Source organism: Pelobates fuscus, chromosome 4 (genome assembly GCF_036172605.1).
Source record: "Pelobates fuscus isolate aPelFus1 chromosome 4, aPelFus1.pri, whole genome shotgun sequence".
NCBI classification, from domain to species: Eukaryota; Metazoa; Chordata; class Amphibia; order Anura; family Pelobatidae; genus Pelobates; species Pelobates fuscus.
Window position 1 is genome coordinate 228,773,724 of NC_086320.1, and position 23,384 is coordinate 228,797,107.

The 23,384-nt window shown below is 41.0% G+C and overlaps 1 protein-coding gene across 2 annotated transcripts in view; it reads left to right on the forward strand.

Moving 5' to 3' along the window:
- The window catches only part of MTRR (5-methyltetrahydrofolate-homocysteine methyltransferase reductase), a 112,997-nt gene that overhangs the window by 55,837 nt on the left and 33,776 nt on the right, over positions 1-23,384 (forward strand). For both annotated transcript variants that reach the window (XM_063451929.1, XM_063451930.1), the window contains 6 exons: positions 3,076-3,229; positions 11,366-11,483; positions 11,727-12,078; positions 12,421-12,543; positions 20,713-20,860; positions 22,767-22,855. In XM_063451929.1, coding sequence (XP_063307999.1) covers positions 3,076-3,229; positions 11,366-11,483; positions 11,727-12,078; positions 12,421-12,543; positions 20,713-20,860; positions 22,767-22,855 — 984 coding nt within the window. The remainder of the gene's footprint in view (positions 1-3,075; positions 3,230-11,365; positions 11,484-11,726; positions 12,079-12,420; positions 12,544-20,712; positions 20,861-22,766; positions 22,856-23,384) is intronic.

Genomic DNA, 23,384 nt, shown 5'->3' on the forward strand with positions numbered 1-23,384 from the left:
AGGGCAATCCAGACATGGACCCCTTGCTCACGGTGCCTAGCGGGATATTGACTATACCTCACTGATGATGCCTTACAAGGTTGAAACAATCGTCTGGAGTTGCTGTATCTCTCATGCAGAGGTAACTTGCTGGCATTTCAGATCTGGACTGCCCCTACAGGTGGGACCAGTCTGATATGCTTCAGATATGTTCTCTCTGTAATGGCACAAATTGAACTAAAACCAGCTTGAGATCTGATCGGGGACCCACTGAAGGGCAGGCTAATTGAGCTGTTGTCTGTTCTCATCTCTCTTGCTACTTATTTTTCTTAGCTTGTATCTGTTGTTGGTGGTGTGTGTTTCCCCTATATGTATGCCTTAGTAAGATACCATTCTGGTATGTAAGCATTTATATCCTATGAAACTGTAGGAGCCTCTATTCTAGGGTAGCATAGACCTATATCAGCCAAAACCACTTTCATTTACGGTCTCAGAACCCGTTACAACCTGTGTGCAATGATCCCTACTAGCGATATGAAGACATATATATATAGAATAGAAAAAGATATACATATATAATATAATTTTATTTTTATTTTTTCTATTTATTTTTTTAACAACATTGGTTTGCAAATAGATTTGCTCACTCTAGGTTAATAGCACCTTTTGTTGGTAAACTACCTATTAATGTTTCATCGTATGGAGTTTAATAAATTCAGAATAGAGTGTGTTGGATATTTTTATATTATTCAATTAAAAAAAATCATAATTCCAATACATTTTTGTATTTATTTATTTTTATGGTACCAATAACCATTTTTTGTCATATTTTTTTTTTTTTAATAATATGCACCAATCTAGCTCTTGTTTATTTGTCTCTGTTTGTGATATACTCAGGGTTATGCCCTATCTTCTGGATTAGGTGGCTTTAGCGACATTTAGCTGGTGTTTCCTCTTCATGGGGAGGGTGCCTGCTTTTCTGTTTCTCCGTTTACACTACTTTTTTTTTTCTTTTCTTATAAAAAAAAAACCAAGGAGAAATGGAGAGATGCCAATTATTACTTTAAAGGGACTCTATAGTCTACATATAAAAGCAAGAAAGACAGGTCCCCCAGCCTTCCTTCTTGCTTTTCTATGTACTTTCATTTATTAAAAATAATTTTCGATGCTTTTTTATATTAAAAACTTACCTTCGTTCCAGCGCCGAGCTCCCAGCCATGCCGCGCCCCCTTTTTCGTCAAAATGACGAAATCGCGGGGCCCAATAGGATGCTTCTGAGAGAAGCGTCATTGCGATGTGGTGCGGATTCGCGGCTTCGCGCTGCACCAATCGCGTTCTTCATAGAGCGGCATTGACAGCCGCCCTATGAAGAAATTCAGCGCTTTACAGCACATGTGCGTGGAATGCGCGTTCGCGAGCTGAGCTGTCTGACTGACAGCTCAGCTCGCTTTCTAAAACTAACAATAAGGGGTGGGGACCTACTGTCCCCCCCCCCGGCCCCCACCCCTGTGCGGCGGGTGGGGGCCCTAAAATTATCAATAAGGGGGGGACCTACTGCCCCCCCCCCGGCCCCCACCCCTGTGCGGCGGGTGGGGGCCCTAAAATTATCAATAAGGGGGGGACCTACTGCCCCCCCCGGCCCCCACCCCTGTGCGGCGGATGGGGGCCCTAAAATTCACAATGGGGGGGGACCTAATGGCCCCCACCCCTGAGCGGCGGGTGGGGCCCTAAAATTATCAATAAGGGGGGGACATATTGTACCCCCCGGGCCCCACCCCTGAGCGGTGGGTGGGGGCCCTAAATACAAAGGGGGGGGACCCTAGTTAACCCTCGCCCCCCAAAAAAAATTATCTCCCTACCTACCCCCTCACACTAAAAATAATGAGGGGGGGACCTTTAACTAAAAACCTGTAAAAAAAAACAACAAATGAGCTAAAAACAACTTACCGTTCGATGTTTTCTTTCTTCTAAAATCTTCTTTCTTCAGCCCCAAAAAAGGCCAAATAAAAAGCCATAATAATGGCTAAATAAAGAAAGAAATAATCGAATGGTAAGTTGTTTTTAGCTCATTTGTTTTTTTTTTTACAGGTTTTTAGTTAAAGGTCCCCCCCTCATTATTTTTAGGGTGAGGGGGGGTAGGTAGGGAGAATTTTTTTTTGGGGGGGGGGGGGGGGGGGGGGGGAAGGGTTAACTAGGGTCCCCCACCCACCGCTCAGGGGTGGGGGCCGGGGATGTACAATAGGTCCCCCCCTTATTGATAATTTTAGGGCCCCCACCCGCCGCTCAGGGGTGGGGGCCGAGGGGGGGGGACAGTAGGTCCCCCCCCCTTATTGATAATTTTAGGGCACCCCCCCCCCCCCCCTTCAACCACTATTGTGGCCAGAACGCGTCCCTGTGGGTTCGGGCTTCAGCTGTCAGCTGAAGCCACGCCCACAGCAGTGCTGACAGCCTCAGCACACAGCGCGTTCACAGTGCTTTGTGTGCTGATAGCCCGTCTGAAGTATTCACCCAGGATGCATCAGACGTGAGGCCTTTTTCGGGCCTCTGAACTCGGAAGTCCCTCTGGTGGCCGTCTGACTGCAACAAGAGGTGTTCCAAGTTTCCAATGTAAACGCTGCATTTTCTCAGAAAATACAGTGCTTACAAGAAAAAGGCTGCAGGGAGCTGTAGCACTCACCTGAACAACCTCATTAAGCTGAAGTTGTTCAGGTGACTATAGTGTCCCTTTAAAATCAAAGTGACACAGTCACAGTAATATAAAATGTAGGTTAAAAGAACATTGGAAGCATTGTACCTGAAATGTATTTTCTAGAAATGTGAATGCATATTAAATACTAATAGCACATGATGGAAACCAACAAACGTTTTCTAAAATTCCTTTTGCTTCCACTGTTACTGGGTTATCTTGCTAATAATCTTCCATGAGCATGTACATTTTTAACAAATAAACCTAACATGCGTAAAAACATTATTTGTCGTAAAAAATGAGTTTGAATCTTTATAGGCTTAATTATGCGTTTACTATTTTTGTGGTGGATGTAGGTTTACTTGGTCAAAAAACATATGTTTAATGAGTTGCCCTGTTCTGTTTTCCAGTTCAATTTGGAGAAAGAAAAGGACCCTGTTGTTGTTGTTGTCTCTACAACAGGCACTGGAGACCCTCCTGATGAAGCCTTAAAGTTTGTGAAGAAAATCAAGAACAAGGAGTTAACAGAAGATCATTTTGCTCATGTGAGATATGGGTTACTAGGTGAGTGCTGAAACACCAACATATTTTTTTATAAATCCTAACTTCTACATCGTATTTTAAAGGGAACCTGTTATGAAATAAAACATCAACTTTAGCTCTCTACAAAAGATTTCAAAATAGGTTTTCTCATATCTGACTCTCAATTCCTCAGCTTACGCTAGCTAGACAGTATATGACCACATCACTCCATTCAGACACCAACACCGCCAGCGTGTCGACATCATGGAGGAGGTTTGCCCTGTTTGGGAAAGTGTACCTGAGCAGGGCAAATTATCAAAGACCAGATAAAGAGGGTGGACCTGAGGAGGGAGTGACATAAGTGTAACACCCACCTCAGTAAGGCACTCTTTGCTGTGGAGCAGAGAGCCAGGTAAACCATGCAGATTTCCCTTAAAACTTTAAAAATATGTTGTTTTAATATATTGAAAATTGCCTTTGTTCATAAACTTTATTGTAATTCACAGTAAATTAAAGTGTCTTTATAATTTATATGTAGCAAATAGAAATTTCAAGGGATTCTCTAAGCACCAAAACAGTACTGTTTGGTCAGTGTAAAGCAAGTCCATTTTAGATCAATTGCATTGTTTAAATTTTTGCCTCAAAATGTTTGCACCTCCAGTGCATGTCTCTAGTGGCTTTCAATCTGACATGCACTGGAGGCGCACCCTTCATTACGGACTTCATTTTTCTAAGTTCTTTGTGGTATACGTCCACATGCCAAGCATGACGACTCTGAAGATACCTAAGCCTTATTATAGAGAAGAGTTGGGTAAATCCTTCAATATGAAAATTATTTGATTGAAGTAGTGATTGCCTCTCATCCACAGTAGTGCAACCAATTTTTCTCTACGGACAAGCATTGCATTAGGCCTGAGATCCTCCTAGATCATCCAATAATAGAAATGACAGAGAACGCTGCAAGGTCTTTGTTTATTCAGATGTTCTGTTGAATTGTTTGCGTCTGTTAGTTTTATTTAAAACCCAATGTAAATGGTAATGGATGTTTTAGATGATATGTTATTACTGTTCTTACAGTATATAATTGCAAGTGTCAGAGAGAGAGTGAGGAATCTGGGAAAGCAACACTGTTGAATTCTAGATTTTTTTCTCCCAATTATCCCATTTTGTTCTCATTTCTCATGTTTTCCATAGATATTTCAGAGCTACAAATGCTAAAAATGTTATATATATATTTTTTTTTTAATTGCCAGAGCAACTTTGTCTTGGACTCATTTACTCACAAAAATGTACTTTAAAAAAAATATATTACCTGTTATGGCAACTGAGCGTTTGCTCACACAGGGACTGACACAATCCAATTCTACCACTAAATAATTTTAGGAGATGCCCACTGAATATTGCCAGATATTTTACTTTAACCCCTTAAGACCGCAGGACGTACTATGCCGTCCTTAATTGGCCGGCTCTAAACGCCGCAGGACGGCATAGTACGTCCTGTGCGGTTTTACCCCCCACGTGGCCGGCGGCACATGGCCGCTGCAGATCGCGGTCGGGGGGCATGCCTGGCCCCCCAGGCAGCCCCCCGGTGCCTGGGGACCGCGGTCTGCAGCTTCTGATCGCAGTGACAGGCTGTCACTGCGATCGGTATTTACCATGTGTCAGCCGATTTGAAATCGGCTGACACATGGAGCCGGCCGCATTCTTCTGCAGCAGATCGCGGTCGGGGGACATGCCTGGCCCCCCAGGCAGCCCCCCTGGGGTCAGTGACCGCGATCTGCACTGTCAGGCTGCAATCAGATCACACTGACAGGCTGCCATAGCCTGTCAGTGCGATCAGTGTTACTATGTGTCGGCCTATTGGCTGACACATGTAACTGCAGCCATTAGCCCCCTACAGATCGCGGTGGGGGGCATGCCTGTACCTCCCAGGCACTCCCCCTGTGGCCAATTACCGCGATCTGTAGGAGGTGATCACAGTGACAGCAAGTCACTGTGATCACTGTTAGTATGTGTCAGCCAATGATCTCAGATCACTGGCTGACACATTGTCTCTGCCCCTCTCCTCACCTCACTTCGATCTGAGAGAGAGAGGCAGAGAGATCGTGGTTTTTGCAGCTCCTGTGGAAAAAGAAAGTTTAAAAATGTTTTTAAAGTTTTAAAATTTATATTTTATTTAACCCTTTCAGTGCTGATCACAGCATATTACTGTGATCAACCTGATTAGGGTATTTATTTATTTATTTATTTTTTGGATCAAAAAAAAATTATTTCTAATTTTTTTTTACCCTTTGTGTCAGTCGCAGCAACCCAAATCTCCATTACCCTTTCCCCGCTGCCGTGATCACTATACTGTACAGTAAATCTGCTGTACAGTACTGTATCAGTGATCACTGTGATCAGAGGGCTCTCTGATCAGACTGACCTTTTTTAGGGTTATTTTTACAGATCAAAAAATAACCCTTTCAGTTTTAAAAACTTTTTTCGGTCAAAAAAATTATTTCTAATTTTTTTTGACCCTTTGTGTCAGTCGCAGCAACCCAAATCTCCCTTAACCCTTTCCCCGCTGCTGTGATCACTAAACTGTACAGTTTATATTTTTAGGGTTATTTTTATAGATCTGAAAATAACCCTTTCAGTGTACTGATTGCAGCTGCCTATACTGTGATCAGTACATTTATATTATTTTTTGAGGGCGGGTAGTAGGTGTTAGGCAGGTAGATAATTAATTACCCACTTTAGTATATAAATTAATTTATTTGTCCCCCTAGAATGGCACGTCGCTACTCAGCCGAGGAGGCGTATGCCATTCTGGCAGGCAGTGATAGTGACACTCTGCAAGACAGTGACACTATCACTGCCTCTGACATTGAGCCTCTGAGTGAGACCTCAAGTGATGGTGCCCCACCACCACTCACAAGAGGACGCTCAGCAAGCCCAATGCCAGGCAGAGACTGGGTGCCTCCAAATATGATGGCCCCAGAAATACCGCCGTTCACTGTTACACCTGGCATCACTGTAACAGTGGACGACTGCGAGCCAATTCGTTTTTTTGAGCTCTTTATGTCAGACGATATATTTGAGCTCATGGCTCAGCAAACAAATTTGTTTGCTATGCAGTATCTCTCTGCACATCCGGGGTCCCATCATGGTCGCAGGAATATGTGGAGACCCACGGATGTCGCAGAGATGAAGCGGTTTTGGGCTTTAACCCTAATGATGGGTATTGTAAAAAAGCCCAGTATCAGGTCCTACTGGAGCAAGCAACGTATCCTGGCTACACCTCTTTTCCCTGAGGTTATGTTGAGGGATCGCTACCTGCAACTGCTGCGATTCCTTCATTTTAATGATAACTCGCTGTGTCCCCCTAGAAACGACCCACTGTTTGACAGGCTATATAAAATTCAGCCCTTTATTCAACTCCTGTCAGACAAATTTTCTGAAAATTATGTCCCCGATAAAGATATTTCAATTGACGAGTCCCTTATGAAATTTAAAGGTCGACTGCTATTTAAGCAATATATTCCATCGAAGCGGTCCCGATATGGCGTTAAATTTTATAAATTATGTGAATCCTGTACTGGTTACACATGGGCGTTTCGCATTTACCAGGGGAAGGATAGCCATCTTGACCCACCAGGATGCCCTGATTCTGTGGGTACAAGTGGCAAGATTGTTTGGGATCTAATCCTTCCCTTGTTGAATAAGGGATATAGGCTATGGGTTGACAATTATTATACCAGTATAGAATTATTTAAAAATTTATATTGTTTTGAAACCCTAGCTTGTGGCACAGTGAGGAAGAATCGCAGGGGTTTCCCCCAAGCCCTGGCAAGTGGCAGAAGCAGTAGAGGTTCCTCTTCAGCTCTCCGCCAGGATGAGTTGCTTGCTCTTCGCTTCAGAGATAGGAAAGATGTATACATGCTGTCTACGATGCATGACGAAAGTACAGTGCCAGTGTCTGTGAGAGGTAGCACTGAGCATCTGGAAAAGCCGAAGTGCATTGTAGACTACAGCAAGTTTATGGGTGGAGTAGACTTGGCTGACCAATGCATACAGCCCTATCTGGTGAACCGAAAAACTAGGACCTGGTACAAGAAAATTGCAATCTACATGAGCCAGATTGCAATTTTCAATGCCTATGTCCTCTATACAAAAGAGGTCATAGGTAGGCCCTGCCCTTTCCTCGAATTCACATTAAGCATTTTGTCCCATATGTTATTTACCCAGCCCCCCAATCCCACTTTGGAATCAGGAGATCTCCAAAGACTTTGTGGCAAACACTTCCCTTCCCGAATCCCATCCACCCCTAGTAAAAAAGCTCCCCAAAGAAAGTGCCGTGTTTGCTACAAGAAAGGAGTCCGAAAGGACTCCAGTTTTTATTGTCCAACCTGCCCATCTCTACCCGCCCTCTGCATAACAGACTGTTTCAAAGTCTACCATACAGAGCTGAGTTTCTGAATCACTCTGTATGGGACTTTGGCAGTTTGTTTGCTTGATTTACCTGGATTTCTGACCTCGGCTTGTCCTGACTACGCTTTGTTAGCTGCCTGTTGGCTTGTTTTACCGATTACTCTGAATTCTGGATTCCCCTGACCTTGGCCTGTCCCTGTTTACGCTAGCCATTCTAAAGTGGCTACACCAAACAACTCAAAATACTACATTTGTAGTACTTGAAATGTGACTTCCCAATAAAAAACTGATCACAGGGTTAATGCTGTGATTAGCACTGAAAGGGTTACAAAAAATAGTTTGTTTTTTTCGTTTTTTTTACTTCTCAAACTTTTCACACAGTGACTCTCTATGTGATATCAAAGATCTATCTGCCTCTCTCTGCCTCTCTCTGCCTTCAGATCAAAGTGTATGTGGGGTACTGTTCTATTCATGTGATATAATAAAAACCTGGAAACATGGTACATGTAGGTACTGTTATATTCAAAAGACAGTGTTAAATACTAAGTCTCTAGTGCACTAACTAATATCAGGATTATGACATTTCCAGTGAAAATGCTATTTATCTGATTAAAAAGACAAAAATCAAAGTAGAAATCGCTACATGGGGCCCAGCATTTCTGTTAAAATGGCTAGACCTAACATCTCAAATTATGCCATTTGTTATACTCTGGAGTGCCTACTTTTGAAAATGGTTTGCCATAACGGTGGGAATGTTATTACCCAGGCTGCCATACTCTCTGAAAAGCTACATAGGCCCAGAAAATAATATTGGCAAACTTACAAGCTGAAAGGGCATCTAATATATTTCGCCCTGTGACTTATCAGTAAAATCTGAAATAATAGTACGTGGGGGTACCGTTATATTCAGAAGACCGTGTTAAATCAAAATACCAAGTCTCTAGTGCACTAACTAATATCTGTATTATGACATTTCCAGTGAAAATACTATTTATCTGATTAAAAAGACAAAAAACAAAGTAGAAATCGCTACATGGGCCCAGCATTTCTGTTGAAATGGCTAGACCAAACATCTCAAATTATGCCATTTGTTATACTCTGGGTTGCCTTCTTTTGAAAATGGTATGCCATAATAGTGGAAATGTTATTACCCAGGCTGCCATGCTCTCTCAAAGGCGAGAGAGACCCAGAAAATCACGTTGTCAAATTGCCAATTTTGAAAAGGACATCTAATATTTTTGTCCCCATGACTTCCCCCCCAAAACAGAGAATCTAGTACATGGGGGTACTGTTACATTCAGGAGACAATGTTAAATACAAATAGTGAGGCTTTGTTGCAATAACTCATATCAGGAATATGAAATGAAATGTCCTGTGAAAAAGCACAAATAAAGCTATAACCGCTATGTGGGCCCTTCATTTCTGATAAAGTGGTTAGACCAAACATCTTGCAATGCACCATTTCTTATACTCTAGGTTGCCTTCTTTTGAAAATGGTATGCCATAATAGTGGAAATGTTATTACCCAGGCTGCCATGCTCTCTCAAAGGCGAGAGAGACCCAGAAAATCACTTTGTTAAATTGCCAACTTTGAAAAGGACATCTAATATTTTTGTCCCTATGACTTCCCCCCCAAAACAGAGAATCTAGTACATGGGGGTACTGTTACATTCAGGAGACAATGTTAAATACAAATAGTAAGGCTTTGTTGCAATAACTCATATCAGGAATATGAAATGTCCTGTGAAAATGGAGTTCATGTGCGTGAAAAAGCACAAATAAAGCTATAACCCCTATGTGGGCCCTTCATTTCTGATAAAGTGGTTAGACCAAACATCTTGCAATGCACCATTTCTTATACTCTAGGTTGCCTTCTTTTGAAAATGGTATGCCATAATAGTGGAAATGTTATTACCCAGGCTGCCATGCTCTCTCAAATGCGATATAGGCCCAGAAAATCACTTTGCCAAATTTCAATGTAATAAAGCCTAAATGGATAAGCCGTATATATGACCGTGTAACTTTCCAAAACACCATAAAACCTATACATGGGGGGTACCATGGCGCTCGTGAGACCTCACTGAGCAGAACTAGGAGTGTTTCAGGGCAGTAAACTATATACTAACAATAATATTATCAGTGAAAGTACAGATTTTATGTGAAAAATGCAAAAAAAAAAAAAAAACACTAAATTTGGCTAGGGTTTGTGCCCAAGTGGCTACTACAAAAGACTGGGCATACCCCATTTTGAATACCCTGGGATGTCTACTTTTTCAAATGGTATGCCATGATGGGGGTCATTTTCATTTCTTGGCTGCCATACGGTCTCAAAGGCAGCCTGGACACTGCAAACTAATCTGCCAAATTTCAAGGTGAAAAAGCATAAATGGATAAGCCGTATATATGACCCTGAAACTTTCCAAAACCCCATAAAACCTATACATGGGGGGTACCATGGCGCTCGTGAGACCTCACTGAGCAGAACTAGGAGTGTTTCAGGGCAGTAAACTATATACTAACAATAATATTATCAGTGAAAGTACAGATTTTATGTGAAAAATGCAAAAAAAAACAAAAACAAACACTAAATTTGGCTAGGGTTTGTGCCCAAGTGGCTACTACAAAAGACTGGGCATACCCCATTTTGAATACCCTGGGATGTCTACTTTTTCAAATGGTATGCCATGATGGGGGTCGTTTTCATTTCTTGGCTGCCATACGGTCTCAAAGGCAGCCTGGACACTGCAAACTAATCTGACAAATTTCAAGGTGAAAAAGCATAAATGGATAAGCCGTATATATGACCCTGAAACTTTCCAAAACCCCATAAAACCTATACATGGGGGGTACCATGGCGCTCGTGAGACCTCACTGAGCAGAACTAGGAGTGTTTCAGGGCAGTAAACTATATACTAACAATAATATTATCAGTGAAAGTACAGATTTTATGTAAAAAAAAGAAAACACAAAAAAAAACACTAACTTTGGCTAGGGTTTGTGCCCAAGTGGCTACTGCAAAAGACTGGCCATACCCCATTTTGAATACCTTGGGATGTCTACTTTTTCTAATGGTATGCCATGATGGGGGTAATTTTCATTTCTGGGCTGCCATACGGTCTAAAAGGCAACCTAGGTCACTCAAACCAATCTGTCAAATTTCTATGCAGAAAATAAAATAATGGACAAGTCGTATATTTGACCCTGTAACTTTCCAAAACCCCATAAAACCTGTACATGGGGGGTACTGTTTTACTCGTGATACATTTCTGAATACAAATATGTATGTTTTATTGCAGGAAAACCGAATAGTATTCTGACATTAACAGTTAAATTGCCATGCTGAAATTGAAAAATAACAAGATTTCATAATTTTTTCAAGTTTTTTAGATTTTATTCATATAAAATGGAGTTCCATACATGAATGTTTGATATTAAATGAAAGCCCTGTTTCCCCTGAACAAAATGATATATAATAAGTGTGGGTGCACTTAGTATGAAAGAGGTAAATTATTGTTGAACAGACATATAGTAAAATTCTGTGGTTTGTTTACATTTTTTTTGGATCACAACTTGTACATTTGGCTGCGGTCTTAAGGGGTTAAGAACAGTGTTTTCAAAAATAAGAATAAAACATACTAGTTCAAAAACATATTGGAGTTTTAATCTGTAAAATTCTAAAGTGAATTGCATTATTTTTCATCGTTTTACGTTAACTTGAAAATATGTTATTTCAGTATGGAATGTTATTTCTCTACTTGTTATCAGCCTTAGGAGACTCTGAGTATACATACTTTTGTAACGGAGGGAAGATCATTGACCAGAGACTTCAGGAGTTGGGTGCAAAACAGTTTTATGGAACTGGTTATGCAGATGACTATATAGGGTAAGATGGTTTGTTATTTATTTTAATATAAACTAGTTAGAATTAACATTTGTTTTTGTAGTTATTTTAAGAACTGCACTTACTTCATTGTTTAATTTCATATAGTCATTCTAGAAAAGTGTGCTATAAATCTCAATGCATGCCTTCAGCCGATTAAAAAATTTTTACATTTGAAGCTGTAGTTAGAGAATGTTTATCCAAACTGCTTTTTAGTCTAATATATCTAACATATTTAATTTTCAGCTTGGAAGTGGTGGTTGATCCTTGGATCGAAGGCCTGTGGGTTGCATTGAAGAAAGAAATTGCATTAAGAACAGATAGTCAAGAAATGGATACACATACCAGGGACTTGACTAATGTTGACCGAAAACCACCTGATGTACCTGGAAATCTGGATTTGGAAATACAGACCTTAAACCTTGAAACATCCGTACTTTCAAACGGTTCATTAAACCAAGATGTTCAGTTAGAGACATCTAAGGCCGCTGAGCCTTCTCTTGTCCACTCAGTTTCCTCTCTTTCTCAGTGTAGCCTTAATGTGCCAGCTCTTTCCCCTCCATTCCTTGATGTCTTTATTTCAGATTGTGAAGAACAGGTGAGTGAAAACAAGATGTGGAATGTTTTGCTGTCAATAGGAAATATTAAATCAATCCTGTCCAATATAGTTGGAGAGATTTCTAAACTTCACAGCAAATAAATATTTGTCTTTGCCACTAAGAAGAAGTAAGGAAAGCTGTGTATGGAATAGCATAAAGAAGGACCAAAATTGGGATTCACCTCGATAATCTATGCTTTCTATCCCTTTATGTATTTAATCTTAATTTTTTTTTTTCTTGCATATGCATATTTATTTTGTCTTAAACACAAAAACATTTTATTTTTGTTTGTTTGTTTTGGATTACTTAAACTCTAACTCACTTGTACCTAATTAATTTAGGAGGTTGATCCATCTTCACTTTATTCAGAACACAAGGTTTTCACAGTTCCTATAACTCATGCCGAGAAACTAACTGCAGAGGATGCTAAGAAAACCACCTTGATGTTGGAGCTTGATATTTCAGTATGTATATTATATGAATATCTTGTTTTTATGTGTGTGTATACTTCTTTAAAGGTTTACATCAGCAGTTCCCAAACTGTGTGCCGCAGCACCCTGGGCACCGCGACGTGCACACAGGGGTTCCGTGGAATGTTTCCCCGGTGCTATGATTATAGCACCGGGGAAACATTACTGCTGAACAGGGGCCCGGTCAGGTGCCACAGTCCTTTAAGACCGCGACCTGACCCCTGTAATGTCTGCCGACTGGGAGGAAATGACAGCCTGTTACTTTCTTAGAAAGAATAGAGATAGGGGGCACTCTAAAATAAGTGTGATAACAGAGGGGTAACAGAATTCACACTGGTTCTTCACATTATATGTACTCCACCTAAATATAAAAAAATTATGCATAGCATAATACTGTATGGTGGGTACACTCTTATTAGTGATGTCAAATTCCAAATCACAATTTTCAGAGCCACATATAGTAGGCTCTGATTATAACAGCATGCTCAGATATCCCTTTGAATGTAAGTCCACTCCTCCGCTTTTGCAGATGATATGGCTGGTCCCAAGAATCAGCAAAATAATAATGTGCAGGTTTGGAGCTAAAATGCTTAAAATTAGCTTTAATAGAAAATAATAAAAGTGGATATAACAATAAAAAGTAACAATTACACTAACGTGTTTCGACCGATGGTCTTTTTCAAAGTGTATCTTCCGGTTGTCCATTTGCTCTTTATATACCCCATCGGATATCTTCTATTTGGCGCCAGTTGGTCTTTTGCCACCTTTTATCGTTTCCCGCCTAGTTTCATTTCCGTCTAGACTTAATGACGTATTTCCGCTTCCGTCTGATGTCATCTCTTTGCATAGATTCCGGATGTGGTTCATGACAGTACCATCTTTAAAAGTCCAGATTGTTTTTTTTTTTTTCTTATATATAGTAATATTGGCAAATGTCCAAACCATATTTAAAACTGCTGTAAATACATTTCATACCTATAATACAAAATACATAATTCTCAAATAAATCTTTGCTATAGTATACCTCCTAAGTACTTTTTTAATATATTAAAGGACATACTTTATAAAGGATTTTTCTAAAAAACAAGGAGAGAAATAGTTAGCATTGAATAGATATCAAATATGCATTTCCACATAGCATGTTATATCAGTGCACTCATCTCGAAGTCACAGTTTAACCCGTTAGGGGATAGAGTATCTAGATTGAAGATCCAGCCCATTTCACATGTATTGAGGGCTGAATCAATGTCCCCTCCTCTCCAATGATGGGTAATATTTTGAATCCCATGGAATTTTATCCCTTTGGGGTCTTTTCCATGACATTCTAAAAAGTGTAAGGCAACACTGTGATTTTGAATCCCTCTCTTGATGTTATATATGTGCTCTCGCACCCTAATGGCCACACATCTAGTTGTTTTACCACATATTGTAGCCCACAAGGGCACTCTGTCAGGATTACTAGTTGATCCATCAAGTAGAATTGTGTCACACAGATGACTAATAGGTAACGTATGGCCGGACTTAACATACCAAAGAATAGTCAGGATCCTTGCCAAGGTCAGGGGATACAGAAAGAGACACAACGATAAGAGAAAGCCAGAAGTCAGGGATACCAAAATACAGGGAAGTCAAAATCAAAGCCAAAGTCAAAAACCAGAAGAAACTAGAATCAGGAATGTTCTCTCGGACAACCACAAGGGAAACCACTACAGGGCACTGAACAGAATGAGAACTGGGCCTAAATACCCCTCCTCAAGATCTAATCGGCTGTAACCGGCCTTTGACCCCAAAGGCAGCTACCAGGTTCCCATTTGCATAATTGCTGCTCAGCATTAACCCTTCTGTGGATTTGGTTGCTGCTCTGCACAACTTTTTCTGTGTGGACAGTAAATGCCATTAACCACATTTTTATAAGCGGATGAATACGTGACACACTCGAGCACATATATCACCTTCTTTGTTTTGCATGTCATAAACAACCTTATTACATATTGTTTCAAATTGGAATGGGCAGTAAAGGTGGTGATTTTATTTTCTTTGTTTTCCAAAGTTCTTACAATAATTAAAGCCTTTTAGTGATTCCCTCTGGATATTGATAAAATCTTTCAGGTTTTTCTAAAAAGTTTGTCGTTAAAACTTGTTTTAAGTTTTGTGCTCCCCTATATATTATTTTGGGTTTGTCACTTATATATGGTATCATTTTGTTGTCTTGTTGTAATAGGTGCCAATTTGTTCCAAGAATCCTCTTTAGTTGGGCATGATTTCTATTAAAAAGATCAGTGGAACTATTTCTACATTTTCCTCTTTTGATTGTTTATACTCCAATAATTCATCCCTGTTCATCTGTCTAACTTGGTCTATTGACTTGTTCAAATCTGCGTCTACATAACCCTTTTCTAAAAATTGTTGTTTAAGTACATCCGCTAGAAGATCGTACTTTTCTATCTGTGAACAATTTCTCCTGAATCTTAGGAACTGTCCTCTGGGGATGTTATCTAGCCATGGATGGTAATGGCAACTGTCCTTCTCAATGAAACTATTTACATCCACCTTCTTAAAAAATTTGCATCTTCCGATTTTTAAAAGGACAGTCCAGGCTGGAGGTGACCCTTTTTTAAAATATTATACAGAAAATGCTATGAAATATTTAAAAAATAAAAATATACTCGCCTTTACAGTTCTGCAACTGATTGAAATCAAACATGCAAAAAACAGTGAGATCTTTCTAGATAATGAAAAAATTCAACCAATCAGGAGCCTCTCAATAAGGACTGTTTTTTCTGTCATATGGTGGCAGTCACATATGGGTTTTGCTCCTCCCTGTGGACAAGACTTTTAACAAGCTTATTAAAAAGGATCCTCCCCCTTTGGGTATAAAGGCTCAGACCGCAAAACCTACCCCAGTCTTCTTTCTTGTCCCGATAGGGATGGACAGGACTTCGTCGTTGGTGAGACACACAGGTTGCTGTCTGGGGGATCCGGTCCGAGAGCTGCCCGGGTGGTAAGCTGAGTGGCCCATGCTCCGTTTTCTTAATCGTTACGGAGCATACTGAGGTCTGTAATTTATGCCGAGAAAGTTTCCGGCAAATACTTCCGGGAGGCGGAGCTCGCTCTGAGCAAGCGCACAGCGGTGGAACGCACGCCCGGGTGGTGTTTGCGTTCCACCTAAGCTTCCGGGTGCGCAAAGACGCATGCGCAAACGGAAGCTTAAAGAGATATTGCAAAAAAAAAAAAAAAAAAACGCGAAAATTTGAATTTAAAAGCTGTGCTAGTACCCACTGACAGCATGATGCAGATCAGAAGAGGTACGCCGTGTCACCTGCCCCCCCACACGGCTCAGAGGTATTTTGAGGTAAGATTTACAGAAAATAGATCTTTACTTTGAAATACTTTCTGAAGGAGAAAATACTTTCTAAGGAGTATCCGTTTAATTTTTTCAGATATGTCTAGTCCACCTGAGATGGATAAAGAGAAACTAACTCCCACGCCTAGAAAGGCTACAGTGAAGTCCAAACATATTGTTTGCAGCGAATGTGCAACTCCCCTCCCAGACGGGTCTAGGAAGAAAATATGCAGTCTGTGTACTGCAAACTCGTTGGAAAGAGAGAAGCAAAAGGATATGCAATCTTTCCTATCCTGGTTCCAGGAGAGTTTGTCCCAGACCTTGGACACGATTAAGGATTCTAAGAGGGTAGAAGCCCCCAGTCAACGAAAGATCAATAAAAGAAAAAGAGATTCCTCATCTGGATCATCTTCAGGGGAATGTTCTTCTTCTGTCGAATCAGAAGATTCGGGTTCCTCATCCAGTGAACCAGTGGGTTTTCCATCAGAGGCAATCCGTAAATTTGTTAAAGAAGTGAATCTGACCATCCTACCTCAGGGAGCAGAAAATCCTAAGAGAGGTTTTTTTGTACAACAGAGCCTAGTTGATTCTATTTTTAGGGAATGGAAAAACCCGGAAAAACGTGCCTTTATTTCCAGACACTTCAAGGACATCTTTAAGCTGGCTAGCGACGTTATGTGGGAAGATCTCCCAAAAGTTGATGTTCAGGTGGCACAGATTGCCAAGAGAACCACGATCCCTATTGGAGAAACTGCAGCATTAAAAAATCCCATGGATAAGAGAGCCGAAACCTTGTGTAGGCGAGCTTATCAGACAGCCGGTTTCCAATGTAAAGCCCTTCTGGCAGGGGCAGCAGCAGCCAGAGCGAATGAAGTTTGGCTAAATCTAGTACAAGAAAATTTTTCATCTGGCCAGGTCGTTGATCTTAGTCACATGTTTCAGAACATGCATTTAGCGAATGAATTCCTTTTGGATATGTCAGTAGAAGTGATAAAATTGGCCTCCAGGATCATGGGTTTGACTTCGGTGGCAAGACGTGCCCTATGGTTGAGGTCTTGGTCGGCAGATACGGCGTCCAAGGCAGTCCTTTGTGAACTTCCTCTGGAAAAGGCTAAATTGTTCGGCGCTCCCTTAGAGGAAATCATACGTCAGATGTCTGAAACCAAGAAGGCACTTCCTCAGGATCGAAAAATTTCCTGGAGAGCAGGCTACAGGAATTATCAATCCAGGGGTAGACGACCCTTTCAGGAAAGACCACACTATTTTCAAAGAAAAGAAAAAAACCGAAAATTTGAACAGAGTAACGAAGTCAAGAGAAGCTTCAGAGACAAAGGGAAGCGTTTTTGACGCCAGAGGTGTAGGAGGACGACTCCAATATTTTTTACCGACATGGGAACAGACCACAAAGGATCCTTGGGTTCTAAGGATTATCCGAAAGGGACACAAGATTGTTTTTCTGGAAAAGCCAAGACAGAGGTTTCTACTTTCATCCTACCAGTCCAGAAAGAAATCTCGAGCTCTAGATTGTCAGACCAGGATGCTTCTTCACAAAAGGGTAATAGAAAGAGTGCCACAGAAACAGGAATTTCGAGGAGTCTATTCAAGACTGTTTCTCGTTCCAAAACCAGACCACTCATTTCGGCCCATTCTGGATCTGAAGAGGATAAATCAGTTTATCCCTTATCACAGATTCCGTATGGAATCAATCGCATCAATTTTTCCCCTATTGCAAAACGGAGACGTTATGGTAAAAATCGACTTAAAGGATGCCTATCTACATGTTCCGATAGCCACTACTTCAAGGAAATATCTAAGATTTGCAATAAGAAGAAGAAGTCACACCGTTCATTTCCAGTTCAGGGCTCTACCTTTTGGTCTGTCCTCCGCTCCAAGAATCTTTACCAAAATCCTGTCTCCTCTAACTGCTCATTTAAGGGAAAAGGGTGTTTCTATTGTCCCATATTTAGACGACTGGCTACTGGTGGCACATACCGAAGATCAACTGCACGAGGATCTGCGGATCACTATAAAGTTTCTTCAGGACCATGGTTGGATTTTGAATCTAAAAAAATCAGTTTGCATTCCAACAAGAGTAATAGAGTTTCTCGGGTTCAAGATCGATTCAACCACCATGTCTATTTTTCTGCCCAGACGGAAGAGAATAAAGATCCGAAGATCGATTTCCAACCTCCAGAGAATGAAAAGTTGTTCATTCAGAGAGGCCATGAGTGTGTTAGGGCTTCTTACGGCCACTTTTCCCGCAGTCAAATGGGCAAGATCAAAGGTCAGACCTTTACAGTGGAACATCCTGACGTCTTGGTCAAAGAAGGAGGAAGATCTAGACGAAAGATTCCTACTGTCCCCTCAGGTGAAAAAGCAGCTAGATTGGTGGATAACCTCAGAGTGCCTGTTAAAAGGCTTGTCCTTTCTACCAAAGGTCTGGCTGATAGTCACCACAGACGCTTCAAACTCAGGTTGGGGAGCCCACTTGGGTTCCACCATGTTCCAAGGAAAATGGTCTTCCAAAGAAGCAGAGGAATCCACAAATTTCAAAGAATTGTTGGCGGTTCTGTATGCTCTTCATCACCTCAGACCTTGGTTACTTCAAAGAGCGGTCAAGATACAGTCAGACAATCGCACGGTAGTCTCTTATATCAATCGACAGGGAGGAACCAGAGCGAGAAGGCTTTACAGTCTTTGTACAGCCGTTATGGAATGGGCGCAGAGAAATCTGGAAGACATTACGGCGGTCTACATAAGAGGCAGCGACAATGTTATAGCCGACGATTTGAGCAGGGGAAAGTGGGACCAAAAGGAATGGTCGCTAAACCCGGACGTATTCAGAATCCTAACTGTGAAATTCGACGTACCAGAAGTAGATTTGATGGCAAGAAGATCAAACAAGAAGGTTTACCACTTCGCCTCCCTATTCAGAACGGATCGACCCAGTTGGATAGACGCTCTATCAATAAGGTGGGATTTTCAGCTGGCTTACATCTTCCCACCTCTGCCCCTGATCCCAAAGGTTCTCCTCAAGATACGAACAGACAGGGCAAGGATATTGGCAATAATCCCTTATTGGCCAAACAGAGCCTGGTTTGCCGCCCTAAAAGAGATGACCATCAGCTATTGGGAACTTCCAGTGTCAGCTCATCTCATTGTGAACAGGAACCTACCCTTGAAGGTACTAGAGATGTTCAGATTGACGGCTTGGCTACTGCAAGGCTGATCCTTCGAAACAAGGGATTACAGGATGAGAGAATAGCTGTCTTACTCCGCGCCACTAGAGTATCGACTTCTAGGATATACTTTAGAATTTGGTCCAAGTTTCTGCACTGGTGTAGGGATCACCGGTTTCCGATCTTACAACCATCAATTGATAACATTCTTCAGTTTTTACAAGAAGGCTTTGACGCTGGCCTGGGAGTCTCAACTCTCAAGGTCCAAATATCTGCTTTGAATTTTTTTCTTCTAAAGGATCTGGCAGCAAATGTTTTTATCAGAAGGTTTTTTAGGTCTATCAGCCTCAGGAGGCCTCCTAAACGATCAGTGTTTCCATCATGGGACTTAACCCTAGTCCTTCAAGCCCTTAGTGCTACCCCGTTTGAACCTTTGGAGGAAGTTCCTTTAAAAATTTTATCTCTTAAGGTTTTGTTTCTGGTGGCCATCACCTCAGCCAAAAGAGTGGGAGAACTTCACGCCCTATCCTCCTCAGACGAATTCACTATTTTCCATGAGGACAAGGTGGTTCTTTACCCGAGACCATCTTTTCTTCCTAAGGTTTTATCTTCAAAGAATGTGAATCAACCTATTATTTTACCTTCCTTTTTTAGTGCGCCCTCATCCCTTCAAGAACACAGATGGCAAAAGTTGGACGTAAGAAGAGCGTTACGTATATATTTAAACAGAACAAAGGAATTCAGAGTGTCGGATCACCTGTTTGTTAATTTTCAGGGTCACTTAAAGGGTAAGGTATCTTCCCGTGGTACTTTATCTCGTTGGCTTATTCAGGCTATCGATTTGGCATATTCTTCCTCAGGTCTTCAGTCGCCTGCTGCTATCAAGGCCCATTCTACTCGAGCTATGGCTACCTCATGGGCAGAAAGAGCACTTGCATCTCCAGAAATCATTTGCAAGGCAGCATGCTGGTCATCTTACAACACCTTTATCAAGCACTACCGGCTAGACATTTTCTCTGCCTCTGAAGCTGCCTTTGGGCGTAAGGTGTTACAAGCCGTCGTGGCATAGGTCCCGCCCAGAGGGATTCTTGCTATATCCCATATGTGACTGCCACCATATGACAGAAAAAACAGAAATTTTTACTTACCGTAAATTCTTTTTTTCTTAATATGGTGGCAGTATTATAACCCTCCCTCTTTATTAAAGTAATTTTGCATTGGATATTGGATTTGTCTAATATCTTTACTTGTCACGTACTGGGGTAGGTTTTGCGGTCTGAGCCTTTATACCCAAAGGGGGAGGATCCTTTTTAATAAGCTTGTTAAAAGTCTTGTCCACAGGGAGGAGCAAAACCCATATGTGACTGCCACCATATTAAGAAAAAAGAATTTACGGTAAGTAAAAATTTCTGTTTTTTTTTTTCCTATAGGAACTGCTGAATGTGTTGATAGTAGCCATAACACGGTTACAGTCAGTCTATTGACAACCCAATTATGCACAGCATTCCTTTGACCCACTCATTTCCATTTTGCTTTTTTCATTTGGCCATAATGTCTTTAAACCAATTTAAATGCATGATTATGACTACCATATGACATGAATAGTAAATTGGCTAACAATGTGTCATATTTTCTTTGCAGAACAGTGACATTCAATTACAGCCTGGGGATTATTTTTCGATTATTTGCCCAAATCCTTCCTCTGAAGTTAATGAACTACTTATGAAATTAGGACTCTCAGAAAAGAGGAAAATCTCATTAGGAATTAAGTCTGATACAAAAAAAAGAGGTACGTTTCATATATCATTTTATTTGTGTTTTTAAAGTGAATAATGTATCACAAAATTGGCTGTATATCACTATTACCTGGGTAGTAGTGATTGCTGTCCAAGTTTAATATTATTAAAGTGAACCTGTCATGACAGATCTAAGTTTACAAATTTTGAACCATCTGACTTGGCACATGTTATACAATAATGCTGGCACGATGTATAGATAAAATTTGATTCTCTATCATTTTAAGATGAAGTTGTATTTTTTAATCAAAGGTACTCTTTTATTTGTTAATGCAAGTGTAGGCACTGCAATAGGCTCACAGGGATGGCAAAATGTTTCCCCGGTGCGATGATCGCATTGTGAAATATTTCTGCTGAATAGGGGCCCGGTCGGGTATCGTGACCCTTTAAGACCGTTACCAGGCCCCTGTAGTATCGGCAATGCCGGCAGGAATCCAGGCAGGTCTCAATGGGGGCCCGGTCGGTGCTGCGGCCCTTTGGAAGCATGGCTGGGTCCCTTTTAATATTTGCAGACAATGCTGGGAGTAAGTGACTGTCCCTTCCTCCCAGCCTACTATCCGTGCAGGCTGGGCACACAGAGGGGGCGCAGAGAGGGAGGAGGAAGAGCACTGCAGGCAGACTCTCATCACCAGCAGCCAGCCCCAGTAACTTGTCTCCTTGCATCTAAAAGGTATAGAAGCAGGGGGGGTGGTAAATAATATGTAAATTGTGATTTGTGTATGCCAGTGTGTATCTGTGTGTATCTGTGTGTGTGTGTACTAGTGTGTGTATCTGTGATGGCCCGTGTGTATCTCTGTGTGTGCCAATGTAGGTATGTGTAAGTGTGTGTGTGTGTGTTTCTTTTAGTGCCAGTTTGTGTATGCCGGTGTGTATCTGTGTGTGCCAGTGTGTGTGTATCTCTGTGTGTGACTATGTATGAGCGTGCGCTTGTGTGTGTTTGTGTGGATAAGTGTCTGCATCTGTGTGAGTGTCAGTGTGTGTGTGTAGGTGTAAGTATGTGTGTATTTGTGTGTGTGTATGTAGGGGTGTGTGTGTGTTGGTATTGGTTTGTGTGTTTGTGTGTGTGTTTGTGTGTGTGTGTGTGTGTGTGTGTGTGTTGGTATTGGTTTGTGTGTATGTGCCTGTGTAGGTATATGTGTGTGTGTGTGTGTCTGTATATGTGTCTGTGTGTGTGTGTGTGTGTCTGTGAAGGTATGTGTGCATATATCCCGGCATTCAAACATCAAAACTACATACAAACACATCCCTTCACTCAAACACAAATACTACACAAATGTACGTCTGGATTTGAAAGTGAACAAATACTGCACAAATGTACATCTGGATTTAAAAGTGAACAATACATTCAAGCACACCCCTGCAATCAAACATTAAATACAAACACACCTCTGTATTAAAACACAAAAATTATAAACAAGCACCCTTTCAATCAGACGCCAACACTGTACGTCATACTATAGGTCCAGTTAATGCCGTAGCGCTTTACAGATATACAACCTAGAATTTTTTTTGACTTGGGGCGCCTTGGAAAAATGTTAAAATATTAAGAGGGCGCCTTAAACAACTTTTTATTTCAGAAAACAGAGTGGTGCTCCTGATTGAAGCCTTGGACTAAGTAAGGAAGTAAAAAGGCAGAGTAATGGGGTGCGATCTGCAGAAGTCTGGGGTTAAACTATTAGTTAATCCTTTAATCTGTTAAGGATGGCACACTGGTCCTCCTTTCATCATAAACTACATTGCAATGAAGTTGTTATGGTGTCCAGGGTGTTCCTTTAATGTTCTTGTGTAGACATTTGTCTATAAACTGCATCCGAATCTTGTTTTTCACTACTACCATGAATACAATGTATTTTTTTTTCTAGTTTCTTCTCTTATGCCTCATTTGTTTATTGCTAATAGGTGCCTCATTACCCAGTTATATCCCTGAGAAGTGTTCCTTGCAATTTATGCTTACGTGGTGCCTTGAAATTAGATCTGTGCCTAAAAAAGTAAGTAACTTGTATGCTCAGCCTCTCTCTCCCATTTTACAATGCCCTTGTTTTATACAATTCTCTTTATTGGGACATTTGGGACTTGGGACTATTTTATTGGGACTTGGGACTATTTCATCCTCTTTGCATTCAGTTTTTAGGCACTTTATTTTAAAATAAATTATTAGAATAAAAAAAATTGAGGTCTATACCATCCTTTCGCCCCAATGTCTACTAGCTTCTAGTAATGAGCAGGTGGTATGGCTCAACTGCCACCAGGGGTATTAGACACCCCTGTATTTGAATGACTGGAGGGGTGACACAACACATTTTTATGGGCATGTAAATAGTTGTATAGGGTCTTATGGTCTATTGCAAGGGTTAATGGGCATCCAGCTGGCACTGCATTTGGAAGAAAAGTGTGATGGAATTTGTAATTACCAGTATTTCACTACAGTATTCATTACAGTATTTCATTATGAACAGGATAGAGAAGTCAAAGCAAAACTGCTCACCAATGACTTATGACTCTGGGAAATAACTGTAG